General features: G+C 37.8%; 1 protein-coding gene across 1 annotated transcript in view; it reads right to left on the bottom strand.

Annotated features, from left to right (window-relative positions):
- Positions 1-18,532, bottom strand: part of SMURF2 (SMAD specific E3 ubiquitin protein ligase 2) — a 116,431-nt gene that overhangs the window by 10,826 nt on the left and 87,073 nt on the right. The window contains exons 10-15 of the mRNA XM_064369516.1: positions 14,097-14,255; positions 9,544-9,739; positions 8,764-8,867; positions 4,534-4,648; positions 2,748-2,926; positions 1,754-1,891 (exon numbers count right to left, since the gene is read on the bottom strand). Of these exons, the coding sequence (XP_064225586.1) occupies positions 1,754-1,891; positions 2,748-2,926; positions 4,534-4,648; positions 8,764-8,867; positions 9,544-9,739; positions 14,097-14,255 (891 nt within the window). The remainder of the gene's footprint in view (positions 1-1,753; positions 1,892-2,747; positions 2,927-4,533; positions 4,649-8,763; positions 8,868-9,543; positions 9,740-14,096; positions 14,256-18,532) is intronic.

Below are 18,532 nucleotides of genomic sequence, written 5' to 3'. Positions count from 1 at the left end.
ATGGAGTTTTGCTCTGTCGCCCAGGCTGGAGTGCAGTGGTACAATCTCGGCTCACTGCTACCTCTACCTCCTAGGTTCAAGCAATTCTCGTACCTCAGCCTCCAAAGTAGCTGGAACTACAGGTGCCTGCCAACACGCTCGGCTAAGTTTTGTATTTTTAGTAGAGACGGGATTTCACCATGTTGGGCAAACTGGTCTCAAACTCCTGACCTCGAGTGATCTGCTGCCTCAGCCTCCCAAAATTGTGGGATTACAAGCATGAGCCACCACACCCAACCTGTTCTTTCACTTTTTTAAGTAGAAGTGTAATGCATACTTATTATGTATATAACAAAAAAATCAAACATTAACTATGGAGACAGTAAAATATGAAAGTTCATTCTTTTACCCTCTCTCTCCTTCCTCTCTATTTCCAGGCTCATCACCTCCACTTCCTCATCCTAGGCAAAAACTTTATTTGGTTGCAGCCTCCTGAACATCTTCAGCATAATTTTTTTTTTAAATGGACTTTGTTCCTACATAATTTTTCTAAGATTTACTTTTCAAATTTGACAGTTTATGCGGTCTTTCTTTTAAATATCCACATAATATTCTGTTGAATGTATAATATAATCATTCTTCTCTAAAAACATTTTAATAGTGCAGTTTCTTTTTAACAAGTAGTATGTAATTGACCATCTTTCCCCGTATTTCTTTAAACATGTATGTTTCTGCAGAAGAGCCCTAAACACTGAGCTGCTAGTTAAAGAGCACATGCTGGTATCACAGAAAAGCTATGCCAGTGTTCACTCCAATCAAATGGACCTCATTTTTAAACTAGGAATAATTTTTGTCAGTAAGATTTGGGAACGTAATCTATACAAAAAAGTACAAGATGCATGTTTCTGTGTACATAAAGTTCAAATTCAAACTCCCAAAACTGACTACCATAGTTCTATGTTTAGAAGACTTTTTACTTCTCATAGGCCAAATTAGCCCAATACATAAAAATTCCTCAATTTTTACTTTATGAAATCTGAAAAACATTTATTTACATTTATCCCTAAACTCACAACGTGCCCATTTATAAACAGGCTAAGTGTTAATAAAATACAGCACAAAAGCCCTCCTGAATTCCCACCTGTGGTAGCTACACCACATGTGGCCCCAATGCCCACGCCTCCTGGTATTTACACCTTTGTACAGCTGCTCCTCCATGCTGAAACAGGGCTGGCTGGCTCAGTTTAACCAGAAGTAGACAGCAGAAGTCATGCTGGCCAGGACCAGGCTTAGGCCTTAAAAAGATCTAGCAACTTCTGCTTTTGAGCTCTGGAAAGCTGGCCACCCTGTAAGAAGTCTGGCTATCTTGTTGGGAGAGAGAGTGGCCCTGGAGAGAGGAAGTGGCCTTTGATATCACACAAGGAGAACCAAGGAACTCAGCCAACAATGAGAACTAGAACCCAGACAGTGACTGTAGTCGACAGCCATGCCAGCTAGCCCTAAGCCATTTTAGCTATCCTAATTATGAGTCAAGAGGCCATCCTGGCGTTACAGGCCTAGCTCACATCTTGTCCAACAGCAGTGTGTCATCCATCTTGTTCTTTTGCCCAATTTCCTGACCCTTGGAATTGTGAGAAATAATAAAATGGCTATTTTTAATAAGCCACTAAATTCTGGTGAAGCAGATTTTGTAACACTAAGTAATGCTACCTAAATATTTAAGTTTGTTCATGCTAACATTCTGGAACATTAAAAAAAAAAATTCACTGTTTACCTGACATATTCTTTTTTATTTTCTTCATTAACAGGGATACTTTTGCCATTTGGTTTAAGTTCATGCTGAATAATTTCACCATAAGCATTATGTTCAACACAGAAGGTATGGTCCAAAACACCCGTAATATCATTCTCACTGGATAGGAAAAAGGAAAAGATACGTCACTGGGAAACATAAAATACAGATTTTATAGCTGTATTAATTGGTGAGACAGATAAAACTAAGATCATTTTTATAATATGACAAATGTGAGGTCAGATTCAGCTTATGAACACTTACACTACCACACCACCTAGTTCTTTCTGGAGAGAAAAGTCAAAGAGCTTTTAACCTTCATAAACACAGGAAACATTTAATTTCTTGAGTAATGAGAAAGAGCCCTGGTCAAAGATGGGCCGTGCTAGAACCACCAGCATAAGACAATTTCAGTTCTATTTGGCATTCTGAAGAGCCCTACTTGGTACTGTACTCTAAGTGGCCAAGTGCCTGTTTATCCCTATTGAGAAAGCTACTGCTTACTTAGTAAAAAATAAATACTGCCAGTGTATCTTCATAAAAGAATGACCTCTTGCAAAACAGAATCAGTTCTTAGACTAAATTCAACAATTAGCTCTTACTCCAAAAGCATGGTTCCAACAATCACCACTTCATTAAAAGCAGTGGCACCAAGAATTTGCTATTCTAACACATGCAGGTTTGGAACAGGATTTGCCTCACATTGAGGAAATCATTATATAAAGTACTTTTAAAAATAGAATATGCTAGTTTTTTTCCCATTTTTAAAGTAATAACACTTGTTAAGTTTATGGAATTTGAAATGTATAAAGAAGCTACAGAAAGGGGAAAATCTTATGGGATCCCATCACTCAGATAACCACTCAATATTTTCTGTGTATAGTAATTTTTTTTAAGTACATCAGTTTTGAAACATATTTTTTTTTAAAAGCTCAGAGTTTAAGTATAATTAAGAGACAGAAGACTCAATACATACAGTATCCACACTAAACTGTTATGAAGATCTGGATCTACTAACTCCATGTCATCCAAAGTAATCGACTTCCCAAGCAACTGCTTATAAAAAGGCAATGTGAAACCACCATCAATATAATGTCCATGAAACACAGCCATTCCCATTATTCGTCCAACAAAGTGGAAATAGGATAAATGTTCCTGAAATTGGAAAGAGTGTGTATACTTGAGTTAGAAACTACTCAGGAAAATTTTAATAAAAATGAAATATTTCAACAACATTACTTTTTTGAGAGTAAGCATCAAATTTGTACTCTTCAATATAGCCAGGAGGAAGTATTTCTCTAGGGCATGCTCAGGAGTCTCTAGATCACCAGAGAACAATATATTACACAGGGTAATAGGCCCTTCTCACAGGGTCCAGTCATTTTGTCAATTTTATCTTTTAGAAATTAAGTCCAAACTATGGTCCCCCAGCGCTTAATTCAGCTACTTGGAGATCCTTTTCTCTTCCTTCTCTCACCTCCTGCTGAGCCCTTGTTATGAAAAAAATCTTTCAATCCTAAACCTCCCTACTTCCTTGGCCTAACCAGAAATTAAATATCAAAACACCATAGATTTAAGAGCACAGATTTGGTGTCAGACTTGGATTAGAATCATGATTCTGCTAGTCACTGGCATATGGACAAATTTACTCCTGTAGTACTAACTGTCCACATCTGGAAATATGAGAATAACAGTATCTATCTAAAAAAGCATCTCTATGAGGAGTAAAATGAGGTGATGTTTGAAACCCATGGAACTGGACCTGGCATATGTAAGCACTCAATGAGTGTGGGCTATCATCACTACAGTGGCAGCAGTGGGCCCTCCAAACAACCTTCACCTCAAAATCCTCCCTAAATAATTTCCTGAAAGAAATCTAACATTTCTACCCTGTTTGCATATATTGGTCAGTTGTCACAGATTGTTTTGTTAGATGTCTGTATTTTTAAATTCTTTTACCCATTTACTAAGTAATCTTTTAAGCTCGTCTTTAAACCTTTTTATCTTAAAAAGTTTTTCTTTTTTAAAAGTAATACACACACACACACACCCCAAAGTTGCATTAACCTATTTCATAACCTTCTTTTCACTTAACACATCATAAACACCATCTTTCCATATCATTAACTATTTATCCCACATTATCATTTTAGTGGCTGTATAGTATGCCCTTGTATGGAAAGACAAAATAATATAAAAACAGCACATTAGTAACAACTGCTAACTTCTGTTGAGTGCTTAATAATGTAGTTATTAAGAGTTGTGGAGTTAATAACATACAGTACTGTGCTAAATGCTTAATGTACAGGGTCCCATCTAATTCTCATAACCCCTCTCCCAGGTACAAATGTTATTATTAGCAATGACAAAATTGAAGCTTACATCCATGAACTTGCCCTGACAGGTCACAAAGCTAGTAAGTGATGAGACGATGACATGTCTTTCTAATTCCAGAATCTATGACTTTAATCACTTGCATTATTCTGCTTCATGTCATAATTTAATCAGTCTCCCCTCTTGAAGACAAGTGTGTTGTTTTCAGTTGGGGGCTACTATAAACAGTAAACATCCCTGTTTCCAAACTGTAGCATATATCCATAATCATTTGCTTGGGAAAACTTTGTAGAAGAGGAATTGCTGAGTCAAAGGGTATAACTAGGACAAGCACAAAAATTTCTAAATAATAAACTATGTTAACATGTAAAGATGAAAAGCATTATAGGTCACAACTTAATTCACATCATCGTAACAACAAATCATACCGGATTAACAGCAGAATCAGGATTGATCTGCAATGTATAGATATCATCTCTTGAATATTGGAAGAGGCCATAGTATGGATTCAACATTTCATGTGACAAGAGATATAACCATTCCCTAGAAAACAAGATATGACCAAGGTATTTTTTTGTAAATGTATATATTTCCGTTAAGATATGCCATTAATTAATCATTTTAGAAAGAATTTTTTTTAATCATAAAAGGCAAAAAAGCACTAAGTACAGTTATATAAGATCACACTGGGAAAAATCTACCATGCCCAAACAGCAAATAAAAACTCTATTTAATTACACTGAAGTAACATCTCACTCAAAAGTTAGGCAATTTTATTTTAGTCAAAGAGTATAAAAGTATTATCCATCAGTTCAACTACTCACGAGATGATATAGTCTGGTGGTCTGTTACTTTTTCTTTTTTTTGAGACCAAGTTTCCCTCTTGTTGCCCAAGCTGGAGTGCAATGGCGTGATCTCGGCTCATTGCAACCTCTACCTCCCAGGTTCGAGCAATTCTCCTGCCTCAGCCTCCTGAGTAGCTGGGATTACAGGAGCACGCCACCACACCCAGCTAATTTTTTGTATTTTTAGTAGAAACAGGGTTTCACCATATTAGCCAGGCTGGTCTTGAACTCCTGACATCAGGTGATCCACCTGCCTTGGCCTCCCAAACTGCTGGGATTATAGGCGTGAGCCGCCTCACCCAGCCTGGTCTGTTACTTTTAATTGCCAAATAAATTTGTAATCCATAATAAACAAAACAAAAGGAAGAATATGGTTTTATTTCAAAATGTCTGTGTGAGGCTGGGGGCGGTGGCTCACACCTATAATCCTAGCACCATGGGACACCAAGACGGGTGGTTCGCTTGAGCTCAGGAGTTTGTGACCAGCCTGGGCAACAAGGCAAAACCCCACTGCTACAAAAAATACAAAAATTAGCCAGGCTGGTGGCATATGCCTATAGTCCCAGCTACTTTGGAGGCTGAGGTGGGAGGATTGCTTGAGCCCCGGAGGTCAAGGCTGCAATGAGCTGATATCGCACGACTGCACCCAACCTGGGTGACAGAGTGAGACCCTGTCTCAAAAAAAAAAAAATGTCTACATAATCTGTACTATCCAGATCCACTATCATGGCAGATTTATACCACCATACTATATAGACATATAATATAGTATTGATTTAATTTTGGACAAGGGTATATTTTGTTGTAATTTGTTTTTGTTTTTGTTTTTTTTGAGACAGAGTCTTGCTCTGTCGCCAGGCTGGAGTGCAGTGGCGCAATTTTGGCTCACTGCAACCTCCCTGGTTCAAGCGATTCTCCTGACTCAGCCTCCTGAGTAGCTGCAATTACAGACACATGCCACCATGCCCAGCTAATTTTTGTATTTTTAGTAGAGATGTATTTTCACCATGTTGGCCAGGATGGTCTCAATCTCCTGACCTCATGATCTACCCACCTCGGTCTCCCAAAGTGCTAGGATTACAGGCGTGAGCTACCGCGCCTGGCCTTGTTGTAGTATTGAGTAAGGCATTTCATTATCCATTTCATTATCTTTCACTGTATAAACCCTAAAACATACCATGATGAAAATATAAGTGGACAAAGATTCCAAGGCATTTGGTGTCAGTATGGACTCAAGGGCAAGCCTGCATTCTTTGGGGTATGTTCTGTACCACTTCTTGACTTCAAATGTAAATCAATGTTTTTAAAACCTATAATAAAAAGTACTACCATCTCTAATTTATTAAATCTTTGATATTTTCCAAGTATAAAAGATAATTTGTTACTCACTTTGGAAATTCACTAGTCTAGGACTTAAGAGATGTAGTTCTAGTCTTAATTCTTGTCATTCCTTGGCTAAGGAAGATTATTTAAATGACATATTTTGATATTATGGATTAAACAGATTGAATAGTATTTTTAAGAAAATGCAGAATAGTATTAAAACTAGTTAAATCAAAATGTTTCAAAATTCTATGTGATGGAGTCTAAATCAAATTACTACCATTATGTACTATTCAAAAAACTACTCTAGAGATTAAAAAAAGAAGCGACGTCTCCACATAAGCAGCCTTCCCAACACTCATCTGATGTGTCTTGTGTTTTTGGGGTGTATATGTGTTTTTCAAAAAGAAAATTCAAATTTTTGTTTTGTTTTATCAAGTAATTAGAACACAAATAAGAACAGAACTCAACTACTTTGAGATTCTATTATGAAATGAAATTCAGAAAAAGCAGATCACTGCCACATTCCATTTATTCTGCTCAAACCCCAACAGTTGTAAGGTTAAAAAACAAAAAACTGACTACTAGCCAGGCATGGTGGCTCATGCCTGTATTCCAGCACTTTGGGAGGCTTGAGGCAAGAGGATCACTTAAGGCCAGGAATTTGATACCAGTTTGGGCAACACAGAGAGACCCTATCTCTACAAAAAAAAAATTTATTTTTTATTTATTTATTTTTTTTTTTGAGACAGAGTTTCACTCTTGTTACTCAGGCTGGAGTGCAATGGCGCGATCTCGGCTCACCGCAACCTCCGCCTCCTGGGTTCAGGCAATTCTCCTGCCTCAGCCTCCTGAGTAGCTGGGATTACAGGCATGCGCCACCATGCCCAGCTAATTTTTTGTATTTTTAGTAGAGACGGGTTTCACCATGTTGACCAGGATAGTCTCGATCTCTTGACCTCGTGATCCACCTGCCTCGGCCTCCCAAAGTGCTGGGATTACAGGCGTGAGCCACCGCGCCTGGCTAATTTTTTTTTAATTAGGCAAGGAAGCATGTGTCTATAGTCCTAGCTCTTTAGGAAGCTGAGGCAGGAGGATCACTTGTACCCAGGAGCTCAAGGCTGCAGTGAGCCATGATCATACCACTATACTCCATGGAGCCTCGGTGACAGAGTGAGACCCTGACTCTAAAAAAATAAATAAATACAATAAACTATTTATTTGATCTATATATATAATTGTAGTACTTAGATGCCACCAGCAGATGATGAAGTTTTCCCAATAAACATTCAAACTCTAGTTATGAATAATAAGAATTCCACAGAAACTATCAAGTCCTAAGTATGATGTGCAAGAGATTATTTTTTAAAATCCACACTAAAAACTATCCATCCATAGGTTTAGAAGGTGACAGAATGAAAATAAGTCTACAGATACGCACATGTAATGCTAAATAACAATTAATGGGAATTAGTGAAAACATAAGATTAGGGCTAGCAGAATTACCATAACACTCCTTAGAACATTTCAATACAGAGCTACAGTGTTTCTCCTACATTTACATAAAATGAATTTTCTCTGTCTGCAAGATGGACGGAAAAAAATAAAAGAAAAATAAATAAAATGAATTTTCTCACTCAGAAAAGAATTCTTGTAGTAAATATAATATCAGAAATAAATCACTGGCTGAGTGTGGTGGCTCACACCCGTAATCCCAGCACTTTGGGAGGCTGGGGCAGGCAGATTGCTTGAGCTCAGGAGTTCAAACCAGCCTGGGCAACATGACAAAACCCCATCTCTACAGAATAAAATACAAAAATTAGCTGGGTATGGTGGCTTGCAGCTGTAGTCCCAGCTACTGAGGAGGCTTAGGTGGGATGATCTCTTGAGCCCAGGAAGGGGAGGTTGCAGTGAGCCAAGATCTCGCCCCTACACTCCAGCCTGAGTGACAGAGGGAGACCCTGTCCCCCCAAACAAAAAAGAAAATCAATTTGACTTGGCCTGTGAGTTACAAATGTAGCAAAAGCATTATACCTTCTGTATTGAAACATTCTGAGAACCATCATGATATGTACATGTGTATACACACATGCACACATATACACTCCTTTAACAAGGTAAAAAGACATAACAATGGAAGCAAATAAAATCAGTATTCAGTTCAGATCATATATCATTTAAATCTCAAAACTGTTCCTGACAATGTAAAGCAGAGGCAATAACGTGCTGAAGGAGACAGACGAAGAAAACACAGGGCCTGCAGTCTCACTGGACTCAGATGATGCACTGGGGAGTTCTAAAATACTTGTCCGGTAGCAGTACTACCCAAACCTCATTATGAATATATCTATTAGGATATCCTCAGTAACACAAACATTAGGGAATATAATACAAAAAATAAATGCCAATGAGAGAGTTACACCACAGTAAGTATCTTAAATGTGTAAGTATAAAGATCCGTATGTCATAAGCTGGCAGACAAGTTATTACCTGGCAACCCCTCCATAGTCGAGGCCTTCTTCTCCACGAAATTTTATCATTAATCGCTTCCAGAGATCTTTTGGTCTCATTTTCATGACCTGTCGATATGATTCCTGAAGAAAATAATTTTTAATACATGATTACAATAAGGTCCTTTTAGCCTATTACTTAATCTCTCCCTTCCAATCCACCCAAAAAACTCAAGTCTAAATAAGGTGAAATTTGGCCAGGTGCAGTAGCTCACACCTGTAATCCCAACACTTTGGGAGTCTGAGGTAGGAGGATCAACTGAGGCCAGGAATTCTAGACCAGCCTGGACAACATAGTCAAACTCTGTAGAAAAAAGTTTTTTCTTAAATAGCTGGGCATGGTGGCATGCTCCTGTAGTCCTAGCTACCTGGGAGGCTAAGGTGGGAGGACTGCTTGAGCCCAGGAGTTCAAGGCCACAGTGAGCTATGATCATGCCACTGCACTCCAACCTAGGTGACAGAGCAAGACCTTGTCTCTTAAAGAGAAAGAAAGAAAGAAAGAGAGAGAGAGAGAAAAGGAAGGTGGGGGAGCGAGGGAGGGAGGGAGGGAGGAAGGAAAGAAGGAAGGAAAGAAGGAAAGAAGGAGAGAAAGGAAGAAATAAAGGAAGAGAAAGAAAGAAGAAATTACTGAGTGCTCTCTCAGTATTCTTGGAAAAGAGCATAAAACAAATGTAATGTCTCTCTAATTTAAAATAAGGTTTGTATTAGCAAGCAATAGGTTTCTGGAAAAAATAAAATAAAATAAGTCTTGTAAATTTACCTCAAAAATCTCTTCCCTGCAAACTTCAATGCGGCAGTGACCTGCCTGAGGCTGCTGTTGGGAAAGTTCTTGTCGCAAAGTTTTTAGTTTCTGAACCAGATCTCGCTTGTACCTTGGGACCGTCAGGCACTCTGTATCATCAGGGCATAACGATACCACTTGCTGTTGCTGTTGGTCTTTCAATTGGTTCTGCCGACTAGAAATAAACAAAGATGTTGTTATTAAAGTATTTTAAATTTTAAAAATTGCAAGTATACAGTAAAAACAGCAAGTCTAGATATATCATTTTCCAAGGCTTAGTAGGACACACACTTGGCTTGACATTTTTTGGCAGCAATAAACCAGCTACAAAAGTTTATTTCTCATAGTCCATATAAACTGATAGAACTTTATTTTATCCATAAGGCTTTATACAGCTTCTGAGGACAAGTTTTTCCAATATAGCTTCCATTTTCCTCTACAGAGTTTAGTATCACCCACTTTATAATTCAGGCATGTGCCAAATACTGCTTGTTATCTGGAGTCTGTCTTTCTGGAAGAGCCAAACAGGAGTCTGAATGGCAGCTTGGCAGGGATCCTTCTTTTTATATACTGGGCCAAATACTATACCTAAAACATATGACCATACAGAGAAAATACAAATACAGCTTTGTTGAAAATGCCAAGTCAATATCAATGACTCTTACAAATACTATAATAAAGGTTTTTAAAATATACGCACAAAAGCAAAATAGATCATGTAAATAAAAGCATTCCATAATCAACTGTATAATCTTATTTTGAAAAATGAACTTGGGTTTGTTTCACATCAGATACAAAAAGTAACTCAAAATGGAGTGCACACATCAATGTAAAATCCAAAGCCATAAAACTTCTAAACACAGGAGAAATTTTATTATGACATACATCATGCAATTAATGATTTCTTAGATACAACACCAAAAGCACAATCCATGAAAGAACACACATGAAAACACACATGCATGCATATACATTCCTTTAACAAGGTAAAAAGGCATAACAATGGAAGAACATCCATTTTTAATTTTTTTTAAAGAGCCAGGGTCTTGCTATGTTGACCAGGCTGGTCCTGAACTCCTGGCTCAAGTGATCCTCCTGCCTCAGTCTCCTGGTAGCTAGAACTACAGGCACACAACACCATCCCTGGCTTAAAGAAAATTGCTGCTCTTCAAAAGACACTGTTTAGGAAAACTAAAAGACAAATCAAGTCACAGACTAGGAGAAGACCTTTGGAAAGCATATATCTGATATCTAAAAGAACTCTCAAAACTCAACAGAAAATCGAGCTGCTCATTTTGAGAGAGCTAGGGGCAAGGCAAAAGATTTCACCAAAGAAGCCATTCTACTCCTAGGTTATTTAACCAAGAGAAATGAGAGCACATGTCCATACAAAGACTTGCACATAAATGTTCATGACAGTTTAATCTGTCATAGCGAAACACTGGAAACAACCCATATGTCTATCAGTAGAGAAATGAATAAACAGTGGATCCATACAATGGAATACCACCAAAAATAAAAAGAAATGAACTATATGCAACAAAAGCGACGAGTCTCAAGATTATGTGAGTAAAGGAAACCAAATAAAAAGAACACATACTGCATGATTCCATTTAGCTAGACAATGCAAACTAATATGCTGACAAAAAGCAAGTCAGTAGTTGGCTAGAGATGGGGTGTCATGGGTTGAACTCTGTCCCCCAAAAAGATATGCTGAAGTCTCAACATCTGGTCAACCTGTGGATGTGACCTTATTTGGAAATAAGGTCTTTATAGATATAATCAAGGTAAGGTCAGGTCATACTGGATTAGGAAGGCCTTAATTCCAAAAACTGATGTCTTTATAAGAAGAAGGAATTAGGACACATACAGACTGGAAAGAAGACTACGAGAAGACAGAAGAGAAAGACTGGAGCAATTTGTCTACAAGCCAAGGAACACCAAGGTTTCTAGAAACCACTAGAAGTTAGGAGAGAGGCATGGAATAGCTTCTCTCTCAAAGCCTGTGGAAGGAACTCATCATGCCAGCCCCTTACTCTGTAGTTCTGCCTCCAGAATTGGGAGAGAACGAATGTCTGTTGTTTTAAGCCACCCAGTTCATGGTATTTTGTTACGACAGCCCTGGGAAACTAACACAGGGTGGAAGTCCCACAGGCAGGGATAGAAGAAGAAATCACAAAAGGGCAAGAGAAAACTTGTGGGGGTGGTGAATATGTTCACTACTCTCACTGTGGTGATGGTTTTATGGTATGTCAAAACTTAAACTGTACACTTTAAATATTCAGTTTATTGTATGTCAATATATTTCAATAAGGCTGATATTAAAAATTCCAGCAGACATCAAGCCTGTTCACAAGGCCTCGTGTAAAAGACTAAGCCATGCAAATGGAAAGGCGGTTTAGAGCTGAAGGACAAAACTGACAGAGCAGAAAATCCTTTTGGGATGGGGGCAGCTAGCCTAAAACTATTGTTCCTGATGCACTCAGGGAAAAAAATCTAACTGCCCACTAAAGTGGCCTGTCTCTTTAGGTGTGCTAAGGTGCAAGGGACAGTTCTGTAAGGACTGATGTGAGCGTGCAGACCAGGAAACAGTGGAGGTGCTGGTCTGCTATCCTTTAGGGCCGCTGCCAATGTCTAGAGACTTTATGAAACAAGCAAATGATTTTCTTGAAATCAAGTAAATCTGATAAGCAGATAAAAGACTCAAATTGTAATCCCCTTGCCCATAAGTCATCTTTTTGTTTCAAAAGAAAAGCTTCCTTTAAGGGTATAAGGCAGAATATCTTCATGCAATGCCAGTCAAACTAAGGGAAATAAATAGTGTTCAAGGAATCAAAACAGGAAGGGAAAAAAACCTCCATAGTTGGACTCGGAGCATTCAAATCCCAGCTCTAGCACTTTTTATGCCCCTCTAGACAAGTTGTAACTGCTTGAGGCTCCATTTTTCTCATTGGTGAGAAGGAGGTAGCCCAGGATTGCAATCCTGATGACATGGGCACTCAGAGCATGGTAAGTGCAAAATAAATATCAATTACTATAGCTACTATTAAGATAGTTACTGAGTTAGAAAAACATGCTTTTCAAGCAAAGGAAACAGAAAAAAAACGACTAAAATGATTTCTTACAAGAATATGCTTCCTTGGCAAAGTTATTTATTAAACCCCAATGGCAATGTTTTGCAATAATGTGACAACAGTGTATCCTGTCATTGACAGATTAGATACTGAGGTCTACACAGAAACTACACAACCTTCAGAACATGAAAAATGGCCCCCCAGAAGAGAATAATGCCAGTAACATTGCAGGAGGGATTTGCATAAAAGGGCTAAGGAAGATTAATGCATCTCTGTAGAAAGGCTTTTTTTTAAAGTCAAACAGGATATCCTACAAATGTATATTTATATACAATAGGCCCAGGATATACTTCGAAGAGGTAACTTCTTTTGTTGCTTCCTCCTAAAATATTAATTCTCAGTTCTTCTCAGTGTGAATACCATGTTCCTCTCTAGAACACAATTTGTCCCACATTTTTGTGTGGTTCAGATAAGCAGGGTCTCACTCTGTTGCCTAGGATGCAGTGACATCCAGTGCCATGATCATAGCTCACTGTAACTTCCAACTAATGGGCTCAAAGGATCCTCCAACTCAGCCTCCCAAAGCACTGGGATTACTAGAGTCGTGAGCAACTGAGCCCAGTTCCTCTATCTGATTATAATGCAATATGCCTTTCTCATTTCCTAAATGCTGAAACAGTAAAAAAATACTAGCTAAAAAAAAGTAATCTAAAAATATTTTAGATTAACAATATAAATCCAAACATCATAGTACCCTAAAATTCAAAATTAAGGGCTAAACTAATTTAATCACTTCAAAATTAGCCTGATAATAACAATAATCTATATTCTAATGACAGTGTTGCCAAAAAGAAACACTCCACGGAGAGAAAAACAATAAAAACCACCTTAGATCTACCAAATAAGGTAATAATATACTTGATGGCTCAGAGACATAGGTTCAAAACTCTGTTTACTTGTTTCAGGAAAAACGCCAAAATTTAAAAATCTTTTTTTTTTTGAGATGGCGTTTCACTCTTGTTACCCAGGCTGCAGTGCAATGGCATGATCTCGTCTCACTGCAACCTCCGCCTCCTGGGTTCAAGCAATTCTGCCTCAGCCTCCCTAGTAGCTGGGACTACAGGCATGCGCCACCATGCCCAGCTCAGGTGATCCGCCCACCTCAGCCTCCCAAAGTGCTGGGATTACAGACGTGAGCCACCATGCCCGGCTACCCAGCTGATCTTTTAATTTAAAAAACTTTTTTTTTCTTTTTTGTAGAGATGAGATCTCACTATGCTGAGCAGGCTAGTGTCAAACCCCTGGCTTCAAGTGATCCTGCTGCCTCGGCCTCCCAAAGCACCGGGATTGATTAAAGGTGTGAGCCACTACACCCAGCCTCATACTTATTATTAAAAGCATCTATCAGTTTCATCTTGTTTAACTCACATTTTAACATGTATTGTTTCAAAAACTTACTTTAAAACTAAATGCAAGTTAGCGGAGAGCCGAGGATCTGTAAATTGTGTTGTTCTGTTGTTATGGTCAACGAAATAAACTCTGCCTGTTGCCGTATTACGGATCTCCCATCCAGGAGGCAATGGACCAAGCTCTTCACAATTGATGTTGCTAAGATCCCTGAAAAAACAAATATAAAATAAAAAATACCTCATTGCTGGCCCTGCTGAACCAAGCAAGTGTAAATGACACAGAACAATTCCACAAAGTCTGAGAAAATGTATTGTTTCAGAAACTTGAGATGTTCAGCTGGAATCTTTAATTCCCAATGGTTTAACAAACTCACATCTTCAAAACCCAATCCATAAATGGCTCAGAAAAACTTATCACATAGCCTACATTTTTTAGTAAGTTCCAAGGCTTTAATGTAATACAGATTTAAATTAATGTAAAATCAATCACAGTATCTGCCAACATAAACTGTATTTCAATACTTGTTTGACAGGAAATAATTTTGTTAAGTGTCAGTGATATAAGGAATTAAATGTTGTTTTCTAAAATTTCCCTTCATTTCTTTCTTTACTATAACATAAAATTTGTGTAAAATGTCCGTTCCATGATTAATTTTAAGCACTCCAACAAAGCAAAACTGGAAATATTACTGAAATTATGATCCTGAAAATAATCTGTGTATTTTTAAAGAAAAACTGCAATTCTAAAATCTGTAAAGTTAGTCAATAAAGAACCTGTTTAAGATACATTACCAAGAATGCTCTAAGAGCTACCACTGCAATAAGAAAAGCTAAGATTTTTAATGGACCAAAGACTACTGTTCCTATATTACACATTCTTAAAATATGAGTATATATAGACAAAGATTTATAGGGCCTTAAAGAATGAGTAAGGAGCTTCTATGTTGGTGAACACACTGAGGTACTGTGGGGGTAGCCTGCCCAGAGAGGGTATGGTAGCTCCTTGCCCTCCCCTCATAGTGTGCCCTAAGCAATGCTTCCATTTGGCTGTTCCAGAGTTGTAAACTCTATAATAAACTGGCAATAGAACTGCAAATTTTTATCCTCTACACTGTTAGAACCAAATCTTTCAGTGAATCTCCCAAAGTGTTGAAATTGCTGTTGTCATTCACCAGAAGAGTAAAGTCACTGCCCTTGGTGACATAACTGAGGCTGCATGTAAGAATGTATGATATGCTCAGGTAATCCTCAGGTAATCCTCCCAACTCAAGCTCAGATAATCCTCCCAACTCAAGCTCAGGTAATCCACCCAACTCAGCTTCCCAGATAGCTGGGACTAGAGGTGTGCACCACTACACCCAGCTATTTTTTAAATTTTTAGTAGAGATGAAGTTTTGCCATGTTGCCCAGGCTGATCTTAAATGAATAGTTTAGGCTACCAGAGCGATCTGTAAATACCAAAGAAATGACATACCCTGAAAGTGACCAAGCAAAGTCAAGAATCTGAGACAGTAAAAGTGTTTCTGTGGTCCTCTTTTTATTTAAAAAAAAAAAAAAAAAAAGAAGAAGAAGAAAATAAAAGCAGCATGTTTAATATAAATTTATAACCGACAATTATAAATAATGACAAATTTCATCAAAATCACATTTAAAAGTTAAACTAGAAAGATGTTTTTCCTGAGAAGACCTCTCCTTGGTCATGGTGAAACACAATGATGGGCACACAGTGACCTAAATTTGCTGAAGCAATGATTCTGACTTCTGTTATAAGTGTTCCAAGAGACTCCTGCTACATAACAGCTAAAGTGTGGGGAAAAAAAATACTATTTGAAACACTGCTAGTCTCAAAAGAGGCAAGGGAAAGTTCCAAGAATCCTCAAATTAAAAAAAAAAAGAGGGAGTGGGGGTACTGAGTGAAGGTGGTACGTGAGTGGCAGGTAGGCAGAGGGTCAGGCTAGCAGCAAGACTAGGATAGGAAACCTGAAGCTTCCTCTGCAAGCTGAGAACTCAAAGAGGGAATGAAGTGATTCCAGGAAAATATACTAAATTCTCACTGCAGGTCCACAGGACTCCCAACTAATTCAGTTCAAAGAATAAATTCAGCATCTAAGATCACCAAACCCCTCAGGAAAAAAAAAAAAAAAAAAAGCCACTATGACAGAGTCCACAGCAGACTCAACACACAGCCAGCAGCAGAGTCAACAATAAAATCCCAGAATTAGGTCCCCAAAGACTGTTAGAGATCAAAAAGAAAACAGTTGTGATATATAATGTTTTCAAGAATAAAAAAGTACAATCACAAAGATGAACTATCAAAGAAAAATTACTAGGAATAAACAAAAAAAATTTGTATTTTTTTGAGACAGGTTCTTACTCTGTTGCCCAGGCTGGAATGCAGTGGTGTGATCACGGCTTACTGAAGCCAGTGGTGTGATCACAACTTACTGCGCCTCAACCTTCCCAGGCTCAGGTAATCCTCCCAACTCAGCCTCCTGAGTAGCTGGGACTATAGGTATGCACCACTACACCCGGCTAATTTTTAAATTTTTGTAGAGATGAAGTTTTGCCATGTTGCCCATGCTGATCTCAAACTTCTGGATTCAAGTGATCCATCCAATTCAGCCTCCCAAAGTGCTGGGATTACAGGCACGAGCCATTGCGCCGGCCCCAAATAGATTTTTTAATGGTTTAGAAATAAAAAACAGGATCTGGAGGTCATTATCCTTAGCAAACTAAAGCAGGAACGGAAAACCAAATACTGCATGTTCTCACTTCTAAGTGGGCGCTAAATGATGAGAACACATGGTCACATAGAGAGGAACAACAGATACTGTGGCCTATGGGAAGGTGGAGGGTAGGAGGAGGGAGAGGACCAGCAAAAATAACTAATGAGTACTAGACTTAGTATCTGGGTGACAAAATCATCTGTACAACAAACCGCCATGACACAAGTTTACCTATAACAAACCTGCACATGTACCCCTGAACTTAAAAACAAGAAAAACAATTATTGAAATCAAAAAATGAACAATTATACTGATAAAAGGTAGAATTTTATTTCAGGTCATTTTATTTAGAATTTTATAAATCTATAGCCACACATGGGAGAGTGATAATGAACTGATTAAAAGAGCAAAAAACTGGAAATAATCTATACGTCTCACTGGGAACTGGTTTAAAAAAATGGAATGTTGGCCTGGCGCAGTGGCTCACACCTGTAATCTCAGCACTTTGGGAGGCTGAGGCAGGCGGATCACAAGGTCAGGAGTTCAATATCAGCCTGGCTAACATACTGAAACCCCATCTATACTAAAAATGCAAAAATTAGTCAGGCATGCTGGCACGTGCCTGTAGTCCCAGCTACTTGGGAGGCTGAGGCAGGAAAATCACTTGAACCCACAAGTGGAGGTTGCAGTGAGCTGAGACGGCACCACTGCACTCCAGCTTGGGCGACAGAGTGAGACTTCATCTCAAAAAAAAAAAAAAAAGGAATGTTATACAGTCATACAAAGTAATACAGATCTGTATTTCAAGACTATAGTCAATTTGTAATATAACAAATAACAAGGCATTAATCATTGTTTTAAAGATAAATGCAAAACATGATGAAATGAGATTTCTTGAATAAATCTAGGTATCCTGGATATCTTTATAAAGATAAAGTTTGTTTAAGAGTCTGACTTTGTTTTAAAGTTTGTTTTAAAGAGTCTGACTTTGCAATTTTATAAATATCTTTGAATAGTGATATTCTAACACAATTTAAATATTTATAGTATACTTTGATAAAAGATCCTCCGTGCTTACTAAAGGATCCTCCAAAAGATAAAAGTTTTTAAGGTAATAATGGGGGACAGTGAATAAGAAAAATAATCCCGAGTGTTATTTCATAAAATCATCATTCAAAATATATGTCAATATTTAACATGGATATTCTTAAAGCTTCGCAGAAATCCTTTACTACTCATTAATGAAAAACTGACATGTGTCCTCTGGAATAAGTGCCTATTACCAACAGTGGTGCTTAAAGCTGTCTCAATTTCAATTTCTGTTGCCAGCTTATATGCTATTCTTTCAACAGATAACTCAAGGTCAACTTTCTCACTATTGTAAATCATCTAGTTTTAGATTTTAAAAAATCATGATCATTTAGATTTTAAAAAATCATGATCATTTTTATTCTATGCATTTCCTACAAATGATTTCTAATTATTTTAAAGGAAAGCTTATTATTGACCTTCAACTAGATAAACAGAATCCAAAAAACTTTTTATTATTTATATAATAAAACTGATTTTGAGAAGTTAGGCCCTTGGATTATTTTAAAGTAAGTATTTTTAAGTAAGCGTTAAAAAAATGTAAAATTTCCTCCCCACTACTTTTTATTTATTATTATTTTTTTTAGAGATGGAGTCTTGCTCTGTTGCCAGGCTGGAGTGCAATGGCGCAATCTTGGCTTACCACAACCTCCGCCTCCAACGTTCAAGC

Source organism: Aotus nancymaae, unplaced genomic scaffold (genome assembly GCF_030222135.1).
Source record: "Aotus nancymaae isolate 86718 unplaced genomic scaffold, 86718_ANA_hifiasm-v0.15.2.pri h1tg000089l, whole genome shotgun sequence".
Lineage (NCBI taxonomy): Eukaryota > Metazoa > Chordata > Mammalia > Primates > Aotidae > Aotus > Aotus nancymaae.
Note: the sequence above shows the minus strand (reverse complement) of the source record. Positions and strands in the feature narration are given on the sequence as shown.